Genomic DNA, 17,949 nt, shown 5'->3' with positions numbered 1-17,949 from the left:
GCCCACGGAAGATGCTACAACTGCAGTGAAACATGCTTGGGTTAAAAAACAAAAATGTGTTTTGCTAAAGGCGGACCCTATCCAAAAACATACATAACGAGTACTTTGTTTGCCCGCTCTCTGCCGCCATGCATGCGCAGACCTCATCCCCTCCACGTTTGCCATCGCTCCGCCCCTATGCGCGGAAGCGCCCTCCGACGTGACGTGGGCTGTAATCGAACAGCCCGCTCTGGCGCAGGTCCAATAACATCCCATCTGACAACCTGCGTCATTGGTTTCTACTGTACGCGACTTCTCGCTGTGTCGTAGTGTGGTCAGTGAAAATAAATTTGTCAGTTTGAAGCGTTAATCGTTAATATCATTTTCATACGTTTCGTAGAGTGTGAGTGGATGAAGAATAAATAAAGAATCAATAGTAGTATAAATATACTATTTTTATTACTCTCATTGACAGTTGTCGAACGTGCTACAGCATATACCATATGTTTGTTGTTCGTGCACATAGTGCAGTGATTTGAACATTTGTTTTCTCGGTGATACAACTCTAAACTTGCCATGCAGTCGTTGTGCCGGTGGAACATTAGGAGGAACGTCGTTTTTTTGGCAATGATAATGACAGTGGCAGGCGTACTTGTTCTATATAACAGTGATGAAGATGACCACGACGTCCGGTCTTCTGTAGTTCAGCGTAACGCTGACGATAAATATGATTTTGTCGTGCATGCTTCGATTCATCATACTGACGATTGCTTTAGGAACAATATTAGATACGGAATCGAGCATCTGTATAAAAATGTTTTATTATGGCGTTCATCTAAGAACAGTAAATGTAAAGCAAGTTTTGAGAAATTTGACAAAATTTACAGAGTAGATATAAGAGAAGGAAAGATATATTTCCATCCAAAGTTTGCAAACAAAGTCCATGAGTGGCTAGGATATGATCCAAAACTGTTCGAAGAAGTTAAACGACAAAAAGTCACCCATGTGTATCATAAATATAGCCACAAACTTACAGCATATAATCCGTTAAGGGCGAAGAGACCTACAGCAAAGCCCCAGAAACCTCCGAAACTATACATAGAAGAACTTATAAATCAGACACTGCCAGGGTGCGACTTTTGTAATGCAGCGATTATGACTGCTGGGGAAATATTTGGGCGCGTTCAAGGGAAATCATCAAGAAGTGCTGCGAACACGTTTAAGATTGATAAATGGCACGGACTTTTCATCCCAGATAAACATAGTATATTAGAAATCACTATTCAAGAGTTTGTTGATCTCTTTAACACTTCATTGCAGTGGTTTGGCACAGTCGCTTCAATTGATAGAAATGCTCGCTTTCCAGTCCTCTTTTGGGATACGTTCCCTGCTGCAGGAGCCAGCCAGGTGCATGTTCATGTACATGGAATACTTGGAGATGAACTTTACCGTGGAGCATTAAATGCACAGTTACGTGTTTCCAATCAATATATATCGGAAACAAGTCGCAATTATTGGCAAGATTTAGTGGAGGTTCATGACAGATTAGGACTAGCAGCATTTTTTGGTAAAGCTGTGGCAATTGCCCCTTTAACATCAGAGAAAGATCATGAGTTACTGCTGATTAGTCAGATGCCCAACACTGACATATACAGTTTATTGTATTTTGTTATCCAGACATACCACAGCATTGATAGATTTTGTTACAGTTCAAGTATGGCACTACCACTTATTGGATATGAAAGGTTGCTGCGTAAATCTGAGTCACTTCCTACAATTATTAGAATTGGTACGAGAGGAGAATGTTCTTCAACAGTTAATGATGTAAGTTCTTTAGAACTTTACACAATGTTCAACATTAATGTAGATCCTTACTATACGATAGAGAAACTGAAAGAGACAATTAGAAGAATGGGCAAAACTGCTGTAGTTGGACCATTGGTAGATTTGTGGACTGTACACGAGTAAAATAAAAAGTTGACTGCAGTTTACATTGACTGCAGTCACTGTCAATGGAATGGAATTTGGACTCGTGGGAATTTTGTAGTGTCAGTTGATGTGATTTGAGATATAATTTTGATCCTGCACCTATTACTCGGCACACTTCAAAATGCAGTACATAGATGTTTCTGTGTTTTTTAGATGTTTAATGTTGCTAAAAAATGTGTGTTGACTATATTATGAAATTTTTCCTGACATGATGAATTTTATTATAATAGTGCTGTTGCACTATTCTGGTACATTGATTATTACATTATAATAGGAGCAGTGTCTTTATGGACTAAATCATCCATAAAAGGTCCATACACAAACCATAAAGTATGTGTTAGACATATTGTCATGGCATTTGGTGTTTCTCCTTCACGGTCTTATGTTTGGGCTTGAAGACAAATATTATAGCATACAGGGTTGTAATGCTGTTTTGTCATCATTAGATGGAAATAAGAGAGGGTACCAGCCTCTTGGTCTCATGAATCATCGTCTATAGTAGTATGTGCCATACATTGAAGAGATCTGAGATAATGGTTAAGGATGTTTTGATTGAATACCAATGTAAAATGACTTTTAATAATGAGGCACGCAAAGCTTCTGTTGGCTGGACAGGTTCATGGAGGCAGAAACAGAATGGTAGTACTTTTGCTGTAGATAGTCCCCTTGTAAAGTTTAGCCATACTGTTGGCTTTCTCATAGACTCTTAGATTAATCGCTTCATTGTTCTTTTTTTTATTTTTTTATTTGTATCACTTTCAGTAAGTGATGAATTAGTAGGATGCAGTAAAATGTGTACATGCTGGAAAAAGTGTGATGTAGGCTGTTATCTACAGACATACCTCACAACAAAAAGTAATTTTTAAGTGCACTTTGTGTGACTAATAGTGAGTCCACTGTACATCAAGCCCCTTAACTGCTATCAGCTGTGCAGTTCACCTGAAATTGAGCTCAGCTGATGATCAATGTGAGTATGCATGTTTTACGAGACACAATTGTGTCTTTCCGCCTGATTAACCTGAACACATAATAAATATTTAGAAAGCATCATAAGTGTTGCTGAAATTGCATGTGCTTAACTGTAAGGCTCCTTACCTGTAGTTACTTGATGTTATTAGATTTCTTGGAACATTTCAGTTTTACCATACTGTGAATTTTCATTTTTATTTTAACATATATTAGCCTACACAAATTGGTTCTTGTATGAGTCTGTCTCAACTACTTCATTTTGTGCTGCACTGGACCAGGTGAGTTAATCATTATGTTTCTATAGTCTTATAGCCCAAATGCTACACATACAGCTTAACATGCAGCATGCTAGCATGTGAAACTGGGTAGTGAGCCACACCAGGTTCAGATCCATGCAGTGGACTAACATCTGTTTGTCTGGTATGCTGACCAGCTCGAGTGTGGTTTTCAGGCAGTTTTCCACTCTCGTTTTGGTAAATAATGGTCTGATCCCCAATCTCTGCCTCATAAAATAGGATATTGAAAAAGTTAAAAAATGTACAAAGTTTATACACAGTAAAATATTCTTGAGTCACAGATGGGCACAACAATAGGACTGTCACAAATAAAGCTTTCGGTCAGTAAGGCCTTTGTCAAAAATAGACAAAAGACACATACACTCACGCAAATGCAACTCACACACACGACTGCAGTCTCAGGCAACAGAAGCCACATTGCCAGTAGCAGTCTGTCGTCTATTTTTGATGAAGGCCTTGCTGACTGAAAGTTTTATTTGTGACAGTCTCTTTGTTGTGCCTGTCTGTGACTCAGCGTCTCTGCTATATGGCGAATAACAACTTTCCTTTTCATAATATTGTTATATTCCAGCCTGGACTTTCCATTGTTAAAAGTATTCTTGTTATTTTTGCTATGTCAGTCCTGTAGAACCCATAATAAGGAAGTGCCTCCAGGGATGTAGAGGGAGCCAAGTAGTACCTCAACACTCGGAACAGAAACTACCAGAAATTGAGGAGCAAAAGCACTCATAAGACTACTGTTGTGGTGAATGCACCAAAGCAAATCACTGCTCTTGTAATTCTGGGACTATAAGAGAGGCATTCTTAACAAATGAAGCCACTGCTATTTGTTATTTCATTTAGTGTGAATGGAAGTACGATGAAGGTGGTGGTGTTGGTGGTCAGACTGGTGATCTCCAACAAGAAATATAGCCGGTAATCAGGAGAAGAAGCAAGGAAATTTTATAAAGGAAATAAAGAAAGAACTGGCTCATTATGAGAGTAAAGATGCCATATGTGTATCTGAATTACAGAGACAGGCAGTCATTGTAATCCAAGAAAGCTGTACTTTTGCTGCATCCAAGTGGCCAACGAAGGTGAAATAATTATTAATTTAATGAAAAGTTGATGAGTGACACAGTAATTGGGTATTAATTCCACAAATATGTCAAAGTCAGGATGTTCCTACCTCAAACCCTGTATAATATTGTGCATTGCATATTTTTACCTTCCGAGGGTCGTGGCTCACAAACTGTGACAAGTATATTGTCTTCAATGGATTATGAACACGTATTAAATTGAAGTTCTTAAACTTTACTTTTAATTGATATTTTCCCACCTCTCAAATTGGGCATCTTACTGCTGTAGTGTGTCCTTTGTTGCTTCACTTCTCATTGATTTTCTGCTCTCCTATTTTTGCTTCCACACAGAAATTCTATGTTCATCTTGACCTGCAACTTGTCTCTTAGGGTATATATTATAGGATTCTATAACAAAATATGTACTGAAGTTGCTTATTTATACAGTATCTGTTTTGAGCTTCCCTGAACATGTAAATTACAACTTTCCATCACTTAGTTTACATACTGTATTTCTGTACTGCATAGTAATTTCTTATAACACTCCAGTCCTTTGCTTGCTTCTGAATGTAAAGAACTCATTTTTAAGTTCTGTGAGGACAAGACTTGGCTATCTAGAAGAACAGAGTGCTGTAGTAGACTAGGGGTAGAACTAGTTGTCAATTTAGTTTCATCTGCTGACATTTTTGTAGAGTTACAATACTTCCCAATGCTTGCCACCTTTTTCAGCATGCCATGTTCAAGCATTCTTTCCTTTGTTGTTTGTCACTTACATTCAGCCTTAGGTGAACATTTTGTATTCAGAAGAACCTTCCACAGGTTTTCTTTGTGATAATCATTTTTGCTTGTTAGTGCAGTGTAGTGTATTAAATATGTGACATCATTCTGAACTTTAGTTAAAATTCTGGGGGTATGGTTTCAGTTAGTAGATTCCACACCATAGTGTTAAAAGAACTGGTGAACAAAATTATTTGCAGTGTTAATTTGAAAACTATCGCAGCACCCACTTGTCATTATGTCAAATGAATAGCAGTAAATTTATTCCTAGTTTAATTTTGACAAATTAAATACTGAATAACATCATTTCTTACTAACAGGTGTACACAATGTCATTGAACTGGCAAAACAGTACAAATTGAAGCTGTTTGTTCCAAGCACTATTGGTGCTTTTGGTCCAGAATCACCTCGCTTACCTACTCCAAATGTGACTATACAACGACCAAAGACGATATATGGTGTGTCAAAAGTTCATGCTGAACTTCTTGGAGAATACTATCATCATCGGTTTGGTTTGGATTTCAGATGTCTTCGTTTTCCTGGTGTAATTTCAAGTGATCCCCCTGGAGGTGGCACAACAGGTATGGGGACAACATTTATTTTTCTCATAGTTTATTTGTGCTATCAGTAGTTCGCATGAAATTATGTCTTTGATAAAATGACATAACTTAGATTCATATTAACTGTTAACAGGAATTGCACTTGAGCCTAAAATAAGAGTAGATACTAAACTTTGTGTTTGAGAAACCAAAGACCACAATTTTAAATTCTGTGAAGACATGGCATTATTTGATTAGAAAGAAAGGAAACTAACTTATAAGAAGTTAAAGAAGTGGAAGACAATATGGTGGCGGCTTAGTTTAGTGTTTTGAATGAGGGCTCAGGATATATTGTTCTTTTTGCAATCACTTGCTTTATCTGTAAGTGGCTATATATTAGGCTCTCCTACCATACATAAAATTTGCTAAATATTTCCTCCACTCTTAAGAATGAACGTATTACATGGAGTCGTAATATCATCAGGTGACTCCATGGATTGTTGTTCGCTAGCACAATGTATTCCTGACTGATGACAATAAGCAGCTCCTTCAAGGAATAACCATAAAATTTTACTAGCTGTACATGATGCCCAAGACGCTTATGAACAGTCGTCACTCCAGGAAATCCACTGACAGCACAGTGCCTATTTTGTCTATCTCATCAATTCATGAAATTCAGCAAGTATAGCTGATGATTGTTACACGCAGATGTATGCCTAGATTTAAATGAGTCTCATTATTATTTTATACCTACATGATCACTGCACTGTTGGCAAGACCGAATAGAAAACTGTTATGCCATTTGATATTGCAGGGAACATTATCCAATACAAAGCATATAACAATTGTGCATACTTCAACTCGTTGACAATTGGGATTCTTATTATGGAACCTACAACAGTGTCTCAGATTTCTTTTTCATTGTGTTTTTGAACTACATTAGTTATCAGATAGAGCAATTGTTCTGAACTGTAGACATTCACTTGAATATGCCTGTCCTCCTAATCAATTGCATATTCTCTTTTGATGTTCAGAAGAAGGCCTTCTAACTGAAAGCTTGTGTGTTTATTAGTCTTTTTGTTGTGCCTGTCTGTGACCCAACATCTCAGCTATATGTTGCATAGCAATCTATTCTTTTCATAGTATTGTCATCTGTGAGTGGTATGTTACGCATCTTTGGTATTAAGTAGACGCAATGGTGTGGGACACGTAGGAAGCAGTTTTCTGTCTTCTTAAATCAAGGAAAATAAATGGGGAATCAATTTCATGTAAATAATAGTATAAATGAGTCGGAGAGCAAAGACAGAGAATTACTGTTTTTTCTCTAAATGGATTCTTCAGTTGTGCAGTACTGTGTAGCAGTTGGATTGTATTGGACTGCTGAATAGCATTACAAAGATGCTTTTGAGCCTTCAAGTTTGCATAAACTACTTATCTCGGTTCCTTTCGATGAAGAGAATTGTAGCAGACCTTGTTTCCTCCTTTCTTACCTGGCAACAACTGCCCTGTCAATGAACAGCAAATAACCCCCTCCAGACTGACTGTATTGCTTCCATAATGTGATATTTGCACCTGTTTACTCTTCCTGTAAATGTGTGTGCAATAGGTGACTCTTAATAAGTAGGCATTATGTCCTTAACTAACACGACAGAGGGTTAAGGGAATTAACCAGGGTAGATCCCATAGTAGCCTAATCTTGAGTTTTATGCCATTTTGTTGTTGTTATTCTTGGGTAACTTGACAGATAGCTTTGTTGGGAACAAATATGTATGAGATATTCATCAACCCGCACTTCAGATGCCGTGGTGAGCCAATGTCTGCCAAAATAACAATATTGAATTGCGACATGGCTTTGCTACCATTTTATCAGCATACGAACAAGCCATTTCAAGTCCAGGTTCTGACTCTCAGAATCAGTTAAGCCTGTCTCAGACTGCTGTGAGCATAACGTCTACATCTACATGGATACTCTGTGCAAATCACACTTAAGTGCCTGGCAGAGGGTTTATCGAACCACCTCCACAATAATTCTCAATTGTCCCACTCTTAAACAGAGTGCAGAAAAAACGAACACCTATATCTTTCCATATGGACTCTGATTTACCTTATTTTATAATGATGATTGTTTCTCCCTTGGTTGGCGTCAACAAAATATTTTTGCATTCGGAGGAGAAAGTTGGTGACTGAAATTTTGTGAGAAGATTCTGCTGCAATGAAAAATGCCATTCTTTTAACGGTGTCATCCCAAATCTTGTATCATGTCCATGACACATGCCCCTATTTCGCGATAATACAAAATGTGCTGCTCTTTGTTGAACTTCCTTGGTGTACTCTGTTAATCCTGTCTGGTAAGGATCCCAGACCACACGTCAGTACTCCTAAAAAGGATGGACAAGCATAGTGTAGGCAGTCTCTTTAATACATATGTTACATTTGTAGCCTGAAGTGCTTTGCCAAGGTTCAGCACTAGTCATATCTAATATATATAAATGAATATTTATTTGTTTGTTCACCTTCTGTAATATCTTACGCTATTCTTACTTTCAGTGAAACAGGTCAAGCCTTACTTTGGCCAAGAGTAATATTCATTAATTTTAATTGTATAAACATTGTTTTAAATTGGTTAAGTGACATTGTTCATTTAAAAACATTAAAAAGTACTCTTCTAAATTAATTAACAATATGTTGCTTAGCTTGCAGTTGTTGTTCCTTTCTCTGTTAAAATAATTACACCCCCCTAAACATGCATCAGTTGGTAGATCTACAAGCAGAGCACGAAATGAAATGCTTAAAAGCTTCTCAAACAAGCGAGGAATGACGAGAAGCAATGAAGCAGATAGTTTAGGAGTTGCTCAATCACATGCATCGGAATCAGAAAAGTTACAAACAGTAAGAGTCAAAGCAGTACATTTACCAGCAACTCAATCGCACACATTGGAATCAAAAGAGCACCAGACAGAAAGAGTGAAAGCAGAACATTTATAAACAATTTGATCTTGACAAACAATGTAAACAGACTAGAATATTGGTGCATTTCAGTACAATGTCAATTACAACTAAAAGCATAAACATTGGCAAAATGGATAAGGTGTTGAGCATTGTGGTGCATGAAAGAACAACAATGAAACACCAGGAATGTACTGTGCAAATTGCAGACTTAGTGTTCTGACTTGCACCACCATCTGAACCCCTGTGATCAATGCATTCAGGAAAATCGAGTAGATTTGAAGAAGTTTTTACATAACATTTGCAGATACGATTGGGCATTTCAAATGACATTCTTTTGAGCTGGTAACGTATTCCACAATTAATATGTGCCAACTGTCAAAATTCAGTGACAAATATATTATTGCATCGATTGAGGTGGTGCAGTGGTTAGCACATTGGACTCACATTCAGGAGGATGACAGTTAAAACCTGCGTTCGGCCAACCTGATTTAGATTATCCATGATTTCCCTAAATTGCTTCAGGCAAAGGCCAGAATGTTTCCTTTGAAAGGGCGCGGCCAATTTTCTTCCACATCCTTTCCTAATCCGAGCTTGTGCACCATCTCATTGTCTTGGGGTTCTTAAACACTAATCTCCTCCTCCTAAATATATCGTTTGTGACCGAACCGCCGAATCTTTCCATCAGTAAATGGGGTATGTTCTCAACTGACCCCCTCCACTGACGGAATGACCCACTTCCTAATTCCGTATGTATAAAACCAATACGGACTTGTAGCTGTCACGCCTTTGCGCTTACTGCTACGTATTTTAACTGTAAATAGCTCAGTCCTAATGGTAACAGGTAGTAGTGAATTCATGTTGTTAATATTTGAATACAGCACAGCTGCCACAAGCTCAGCTCACTTTTACTCCACTCCTACCCTCGCCATTGCACCACATTAACTAGGTGCTACGTGGACCTTGCTAAATTCACTTGCATATACATTTTTGACCGTTACTAGCCAGTATTTACCTAATGATTAGTACACTCCTAACCGGACTATTTCCCTAAGAGCTGTGATGATTGAACGGGTTCGATCCACGGCCTACAGTGCCCTACAGTTCACTCGGTAACACTGCCTACCTGACCCGCTTAACTTGGTAGTGAGCTTATGTATCCAATCACCACTGCTAGCAGCAGTGGATAATCCTATCAGCACGACGAGAGCAGCAGACTTACTGTCGAATCCTCCTGAAAATACTTATAACTACGGTCGCCAGCTCTGAAGGAGCAAAAGAATAAATCAATTTTTGGCTCGTTTCAAAGTGAAATGGCTTGAGTTGAATTTGAACTTAATTCTGAATATTACTATTTCTGATCATTCTAGATGATTCTACAAAGCAAATACTCTCTCAATTTCTGTGAGTTGGCTTGGTAATTACTACCAAGACAGTTTATGCAACTTGGGTTAACAAACTTCTATCCTTCAACTTATTTAATGATTTTGGATATTACTCTTTGGACAATTGATACAGAATTAGTTAAGTGACTTTACTTGAAAGGTTACTCAGAAAAATTTAAGTAACTATAAATAGGCGACTCATTCTGGTGTGACCATTGCTCTTTTCAACATTCTTATACGCTAAAGTATTCTACAACCAAAAGAATTGTAAATGAAAGAGGCGATGGTGGCCTCAGTCTGATTTCACTATACTATGTTTGAGGTTACTACACTTTACAATGAACAACATGCGTCGTAATTTTACTCATTACTATATTCTGTCCTCTGCACTTGCATATAAGAAAACTGGTATTCTCCTTTTACATGTATACAAAGTTCTGTCCTCTGCACTTGCATATAAGAAAACTGGTATTCTCCTTTTACATGTATACAAAGTTCGACTTAACAATTGTAAGCAGTCTTGCCTTGGGTAGACGTGTCGGTGCTGGTGGTGAGATGCATGTGGCTAACGCAGCTCTTCACGCCTCATGCCCTTAATGGCGGCTGGAACTACGAGCTGTAGCACTCGTATAAGCTACTGCACGTCCGCCATAAAATCTGGGTGCAGGAACTCTTACAATCAGCCCCAGTGGCATAGAGGCGGCTTCAACAACCATTCGTCGCGTTTCACTCCAAAAACGGCGACGATATTCGCCTCTTCTCTGTTGCACAATCACTTTTGCGTGAGCACAGTTACGCACGTCCGATCACGTCAACACTCCCCAGGCCATTCCATTGTTCAGTCCCTGTGTCTCCAGCTACCTCTAGCTACGCTCGTATCACCAAGAGTGGGGGCGTTCCCCTACCACCTTTTCACCGAAATCATTTAGTATTTAAGAATATTTATATTTATTACCCTGGAGTTCATACCAGTCATAATGATTTACTACTAGCGCTTTACAACATTAAATTATACAGTAATAACTTATAATTACCAAGAAAAAGAATACATTTGACTCCGAGAGCTTAGTGCATTGTCTGACAGGTAGCGCTAATTCCCACTTTCGCCAATAGATGGCATCAGGGTGCACTCCCTGGCAGTCTCACACAAGCGCGCCCGTTTCCGACGTGCGGGCTCCAAATTACTGTCAGCCCACCATCATTTCAGTTCCGTTACACGTTGCATAGTGCTAGATCTCGAATGAGGAGTTGCTAGATAAAAAGTAATAAGACAAAGTAAACAAGAACAAGGGTTTATTATGACCACAGTATAGAGATTTAATAACAAAGGAAAAACTCTTCTCAATAAAAAATAATGAAACTTCTCAGACAGTAACAGGCATATGTCTGGAACACACAGTGGGACATGAAGACTACACCACAGATAATCCTTAACAACAGGCGTTGATCATTCAGCGTACTTGGCTGACAGATTTGTCTCTGGCTATTGCTGGAAAGTTGTAGGTCCTGCTGCGGTGGATTCTGACCGGGCTCTTATCAATGGGCTGCAAAGACTGGTGCATGAATTGGCCCAGAGCTGTGGTGGAGCGAACTGCTGACATGTTGGCTTGCTCCACCCTATACTGCCGATCCAGTTCCACACACATGACACAGCAGAGGAAGTGGGTCCCCACCACAGAGGACCTCCAGTGGCACTTGTCCTGCTGTCTGCTGTCTTTCTTGTGATCTACACAGTCCAGGATGGCAACACCTTGTACATATGCAACCCAATGATACTTCAGTGTCTGAGGGGTTGCCAATACCTGTAGGCCAATGTTGGGTACATGACACATACAATCACTTCTGATTTCCGATGCTGAACATAAATTTTTACAAACCTACTTCATGGGTGACAATGATGTGCAAGTTGACCAGTGATGCCATGTGAATCCAAGCACCACATATCATTTTACATCAACTTTGCAACGCCTTAATAAAATTGTTAAAAAGATAAATTTATCACTTGCTGGCAGATAATTACACAATCCTTACAATAGTCAAAGAAACACCAATCAGGTAACACATCAGATGCTACAACACTCTCACCATCAATGAAGAAATGTTTGTTATAGTTGGAGAAGAATGTAGTATGCATGATACAATTTCTCAGGGGGCAGAGTAGCAAAACTGTATGTGCCACCAAAACAGATTGATCTTATGATGAGTCACAGTATCCCATTTTTAGGTGGGAGGATGGATATGACTTAAGTACTATGCAAACTTACAGTATAAACCTGGTTCCTATATCTCCATCTTATTATATAATCTATCTGAAACCTTTCGGTATCTCCAGGCCTCTTCGTGATTCTTAAACAGATGTGAGCTATGATTAAGTTATGCTCTGTTCAAAATTCTACCAGGTGGCTTCCACTTTCCTTACTCTCAGTCCATATCCACCTACTACTTTTCCTTCTCTTCCTTTTCCTGCTATCGAATTCCAGTCCCCTGTGACTATTCAATTTTTGTCTTCCTTAACTATCTGAATAATTCCTTTAATCTCATAATATGAGGGTGGTTTGAAAAGTTCTCAGAACTGAATTAAAAATAGTAGTTACATCACTGAAACTGTTTTTTTATTTTTCAATGTAGTCTCCTTGTAAATTAATGCATTTGGTCCAATGATATTCCAGTGCCTTGATCCCATCTCGAAAATGAGTTTCCTCCAGGCCTGCTAAATAGTTGTCAATTCCAGCTATCAATTCTTTGTTTGGAGTGAATCTTCATCCACCAAGAAAAGTTTTCAGTTTTAGGAAGAGATGGAAGTCTGACAGAGCCATATCAGGTGAATAAGGCAGGTGCGGCAAACAATTCATACCTTAGTTTGTGTAATTTTGCGACAGCGGCGCCACATGTATGCAGGCACACATTGTCTTGCTGGAAGATGACTTTCTTCCTTGCTAAACCTGGCCTTGTTTCGCGTATATTTTGTTGCAATTTGTCCAGGAGGTTAGCATAGTAATCTCCAGTAATTGTTTGCCCAGTGGGGAGATAATCTACAAACAGAATCCCCTTCGCATCCTAGAACACTGATGCCATGACCTTCCCCGCCAAAGGAATTGTCTTTGCTTTCTTTGGTGGTGGAGAATCAGCATGTTTCCACTGCTTTGACTGTTCTTTTGTCTCTGAGGTATTTTAGTGTACCCAAGTTTCATCTGTGGTCACAAACCGGCACAAAAAAATTTTGTTCATTTCTCCTAAAACGGGCCAAACATTCCGGAATGAGATTTTCACTCTGCAGCGGAGTGTGCACTGATATGAAACATCCTGGCAGATTAAAACTTTACAGGAGAGCTTCTGTAAAGTTTGGAAGGTAGGAGACGAGGTACTGGCAGAAGTAAAGCTGTGAGGACAGGGCACGAGTCGTGCTTGGGTAGCTCAGTTGGTAGAGCACTTGCCCGTGAAAGGCAATGGTCCCAAGTTCGAGTCTCGGTCTGGCACACAGTTTTAATCTGCCAGGAAGTTTCGGGCCAAACATTGTTCCGATATGTCAATCCTCGTGCGTTTTTGATCCAGCGTCAAGAGTCGCGGCACCCATCTTGCAGATAATTTTTTCATTTCTAATTCTTTACTTAAAATGTGATATACCCTTTCAGATGACATCTGGCAAGCATGAGCAATTTCATGCACTTTCAATTGGCGATCCTTTGTGCACTTTTGCAATGATTTCTGGAGTAGTGACACACCTTTGTCGACCACTGCGTGGATCATCATTTAAGCTCTCTCAACCAAATTTAAATTCATTTGTTCACTTGGCAACAGTTGAATATGAAGGAGCATAGTTCCCTAGTGTATTCTGGAAATCAGCATTAATGTCCTTTGCTTTCATATCTTTCTTTACGAAGTACTTAATCACTGCTCAAATATCAATTTTTTTTCATCTTTGCAAATCGCTATGCAGGAACAATAACAGAGCCATGTCACTGCCACAGCTCTCTTCCAAGAGCACTGATGAGGCACATGTTCACAGGTAACAGCCCAATGAATATCATGTGAAGAATTCGTTGTGCTAGCACTGACCTCTTGTGGTGATTCCGAGAACTTTTCAAACCACCCTCGTACATATCTTCAGTCTCTTCATCATCTGCGGAGCTAGTTGGCATATAAACTTCTACTACTGTGGTAGACGTGGGCTTCTTGTTTATCTTGGTTACAATAATGCATTCACTATGCTGTTTGTAGTAGCTTATCTGCATTCCTACTTTTGTATTCATTATTGAATCTACTCCTGAATTACTCATATTTGATTTTGTATTTATAACCCTGTATTCACCTGACCAAAAGTCTTGTCCTCCTGGCACCAAACTTCTAATTCCCACTATATCTAACTTTAACCTATCCATTTCCCTTTTTAAATTTCCTAACCTACCTGCTGAATTAAGGGATATGACATTCCACACCCCAATCCATAGAATGCCAGTTTCGTTTCTCCTGATAATGATGTCCTCCTGAGTAGTCCCTGCCCAGAGATCTGAATGGGGGACTACACTCCTGGAAATGGAAAAAAGAACACATTGACACCGGTGTGTCAGACCCACCATACTTGCTCCGAACACTGCAAGAGGGCTGTACAAGCAATGATCACACGCACGGCACAGCGGACACACCAGGAACCGTGGTGTTGGCCAGCGAATGGCGCTAGCTGCGCAGCATTTGTGCACCGCTGCAGTCAGTGTCAGCCAGTTTGCCGTGGCATACGGAGCTCCATCGCAGTCTTTAACACTGGTAGCATGCCGCAACAGCATGGACGTGAACCGTATGTGCAGTTGACGGACTTTGAGCGAGGGCGTATAGTGGGCATGCGGGAGGCCGGGTGGACGTACCGCCGAATTGCTCAACACGTGGGGCGTGAGGTCTCCACAGTACATCGATGTTGTCGCCAGTGGTCGGCGGAAGGTGCACGTGCCTGTCGACCTGGGACCGGACCGCAGCGACGCACGGATGCACGCCAAGACCGTAGGATCCTATGCAGTGCCGTAGGGGACCGCACCGCCACTTCCCAGCAAATTAGGGACACTGTTGCTCCTGGGGTATCGGCGAGGACCATTCGCAACCGTCTCCATGAAGCTGGGCTACGGTCCCGCACACCGTTAGGCCGTCTTCCGCTCACGCCCCAACATCGTGCAGCCCGCCTCCAGTGGTGTCGCGACAGGCGTGAATGGAGACGTGTCGTCTTCAGCGATGATAGTCGCTTCTGCCTTGGTGCCAATGATGGTCGTATGCGTGTTTGGCGTGGTGCAGATGAGCGCCACAATCAGGACTGCATACGACCGAGGCACACAGGGCCAACACCCGGCATCATGGTGTGGGGAGCGATCTCCTACACTGGCCGTACACCACTGGTGATCGTCGAGGGGACACTGAATAGTGCACGGTACATCCAAACCGTCATCGAACCCATCGTTCTACCATTCCTAGACCGGCAAGGGAACTTGCTGTTCCAACAGGACAATGCACGTCCGCATGTATCCCGTGCCACCCAACCTGCTCTAGAAGGTGTAAGTCAACTACCCTGGCCAGCAAGATCTCTGGATCTGTCCCCCATTGAGCATGTTTGGGACTGGATGAAGCGTCGTCTCACGCGGTCTGCATGTCCAGCACGAACGCTGGTCCAACTGAGGCGCCAGGTGGAAATGGCATGGCAAGCCATTCCACAGGACTACATCCAGCATCTCTACGATCGTCTCCATGGGAGAATAGCAGCCTGAATTGCTTCGAAAGGTGGATATACACTGTACTAGTGCCGACATTGTGCATACTCTGTTGCCTGTGTCTATGTGCCTGTGGTTCTGTCAGTGTGATCATGTGATGTATCTGACCCCAGGAATGTGTCAATAAAGTTTCCCCTTCCTGGGACAATGAATTCACGGTGTTCTTATTTCAATTTCCAGGAGTGTATTTTACCTGCGAAATATTTTACTCAAGAGCTTGCTATCATCATTTAACTATACAGTAGACCTGCATCCCCTTGGGAAAACTTACAGCTGTAGTTTCCCATTGTCTTCTGCTGTTTGCATTACCAACACGGCAATTCTGTTTTGGTCGATAGGCCACTTCAATCAATCATCCAGACTGTTGCCCTGCAACTACTGAAAAGGCTGCTACTCCTCTTCTAGAACCACATATTTGTCTGGTCTCTCAACAGATACCCTCCGTTGTGGTTGCACATACGGTGTGGCCAACTGTATCGCTGAGGCATTCAAGTCTCTCCACCGACAGCAGGGTCTGTGGCTCATGGGGGGCAGGGGCAGATGTGGACGCTGACAATTTATTGGTAATGAATTGTAGATTAAAACTGAAGAAACTGCAAAAAGGAAGTAAGTTAAGGAGATGGGACCTGGATAAACTGAAAGAACCAGAGGTTGTAGAGAGTTTCACAGGGAGCATTAGGGTACAGTTGACAAGAGAAGGGGAAAGGAATACAGTAGAAGCAGCATGGGTAGTTCTGAGAGATGAAATAGTGAAGGCAGCACAGGGTCAAGAAGGTAAAAAGATGAAGGCTAGTAGAAATCCTTGGGTAACACAAGAGACATTGAATTCAATTGATGAAAGGTGAAAATATAAAAATGCAGTAAATAAAGCAGGTGAAAAGGTGTACAAATGCCTCAAAAATGAGATCGACAGAAAGTGCAAAATGGCTAAGCAGTAACAGCTAGAGGATAAATGTAAGGACGTAGAAAAACATATCATTAGGGTTAAGATAGATGCTGCCTACAGGAAAATTAAAGAGACCTTTGGAGAAAAGAGAACCACCTGTGTGAATATCAAAAGCTCAGATGGAAAACCCATCCTAAGCAAAGAAGGGAAAGTAGAAAGGTAGAAGGAGTATATAGAGGGTCTACACAAGGGCAGTGTGCTTGAGGGCAATATTATGGAAATGGAAGGGGACATATATGAAGATGAAATAGGAGATCTAATACTGCGAGAAGAATTTGACAGAGCACTGAAAGACCTAAGTCAAAACAAGGCCACGGGGGTAGACAACATTCCATTAGAACTACTGATAGCCTTGGGAGAGCCAGCCATGACAAAACCCTTCCATCTGGCGAGCAAGATGTATGAGATAGGCGAAATACCCTTAGACTTCAAGAAGAATACAATAACTCCAATTCCAAAGAAAGCAGGTGCTGAACAGTGTGAAAATTACCGAACTATAAGTTTAATAAGTCACGATTGTAAACTGCTAGCGTGAATTCTTTACAGGCGAAAGGAAAAATTGGTAGAAGCTGATCTCTGGGAAGATCAGTCTTGTTTCCATAGAAATGCACATGATGCGGCACTGATGCTACAACTTATCTTCAACAATATGTTAAGGAAAGGCAAACCTATGTTTCTAGCATTTGTAGACATAGAGAAAGCTTTTGACAATGTTGACTGGAATACTCTCTTTCAAATTCTGGTGGTAGCAGGGGTAAAATACAGGGATCAAAAGACTATTTACAATTTGTACAGAAACCACATAGCAGGTACAAGAGTTAATGGGCTTGACAGGGAAGCAGTAGTTGAGAAGGGAATGAGACAGGGTTGTAGACTATCCCCAATGTTATTCAATTTGTACTTTGAGCAAGCTGTGAAGGAAACAAAAAAAATTTAGAGTAGGAATTAAACTCCAAGGAAAAGAAATAAAAACTTTGATGTTTACTGATGACATTGTAATTCTGTCATAAGCAGCAAAGGACGTGGAAGAGCAGTTGAGCGGAAGGGACAGTGTCTTGAAAGGAGGATGCAAGATGAACATCAACAAAAGTAAAATGAGGATAGTGGAATGTAGTCAAACAAAATCAGGCAATGCTGAGGGAATTAGATTAGGAAACGAGACACTTAAAGTAGTAGATGAGTTTTGCTATTTGGGCAGCAAAATAATGGATGGTGGTCAAAGCAGAGAGGATATAAAATGCAGACTGGTGATGGCAAGGAAAGCTTTTCTGAAGAAGAGAAATTTGTTAACATTCAGTATAGATTCAAGTGTCTGGAA

General features: G+C 40.5%; 1 protein-coding gene across 4 annotated transcripts in view; it reads left to right on the top strand.

The window, feature by feature from the left end:
• Window positions 1-17,949, top strand: part of LOC126162950 (L-threonine 3-dehydrogenase, mitochondrial) — a 273,596-nt gene that overhangs the window by 242,693 nt on the left and 12,954 nt on the right. The window contains exons 1-3 of one of the 4 annotated variants that reach the window (XR_007535137.1): window positions 389-1,803; window positions 2,731-2,935; window positions 5,389-5,527. Coding sequence is in view for 2 of the 4 variants with exons in the window: in XM_049919784.1 (XP_049775741.1) it covers window positions 556-1,803; window positions 5,389-5,430 (1,290 nt within the window). In the remaining 2 variants the exon portion in view is untranslated. Of the gene's footprint in view, window positions 1-388; window positions 2,936-5,388; window positions 5,650-17,949 lie in introns of those variants that run through there. The other 3 variants (XR_007535136.1, XM_049919784.1, XM_049919785.1) reach the window with 3 other exon arrangements.

The sequence above is a fragment of the Schistocerca cancellata genome, chromosome 2 (genome assembly GCF_023864275.1).
Source record: "Schistocerca cancellata isolate TAMUIC-IGC-003103 chromosome 2, iqSchCanc2.1, whole genome shotgun sequence".
Lineage (NCBI taxonomy): Eukaryota > Metazoa > Arthropoda > Insecta > Orthoptera > Acrididae > Schistocerca > Schistocerca cancellata.
The sequence above is the reverse complement of the archived record's forward strand: the minus strand, read 5'-3'. Positions and strand labels throughout refer to the sequence as shown.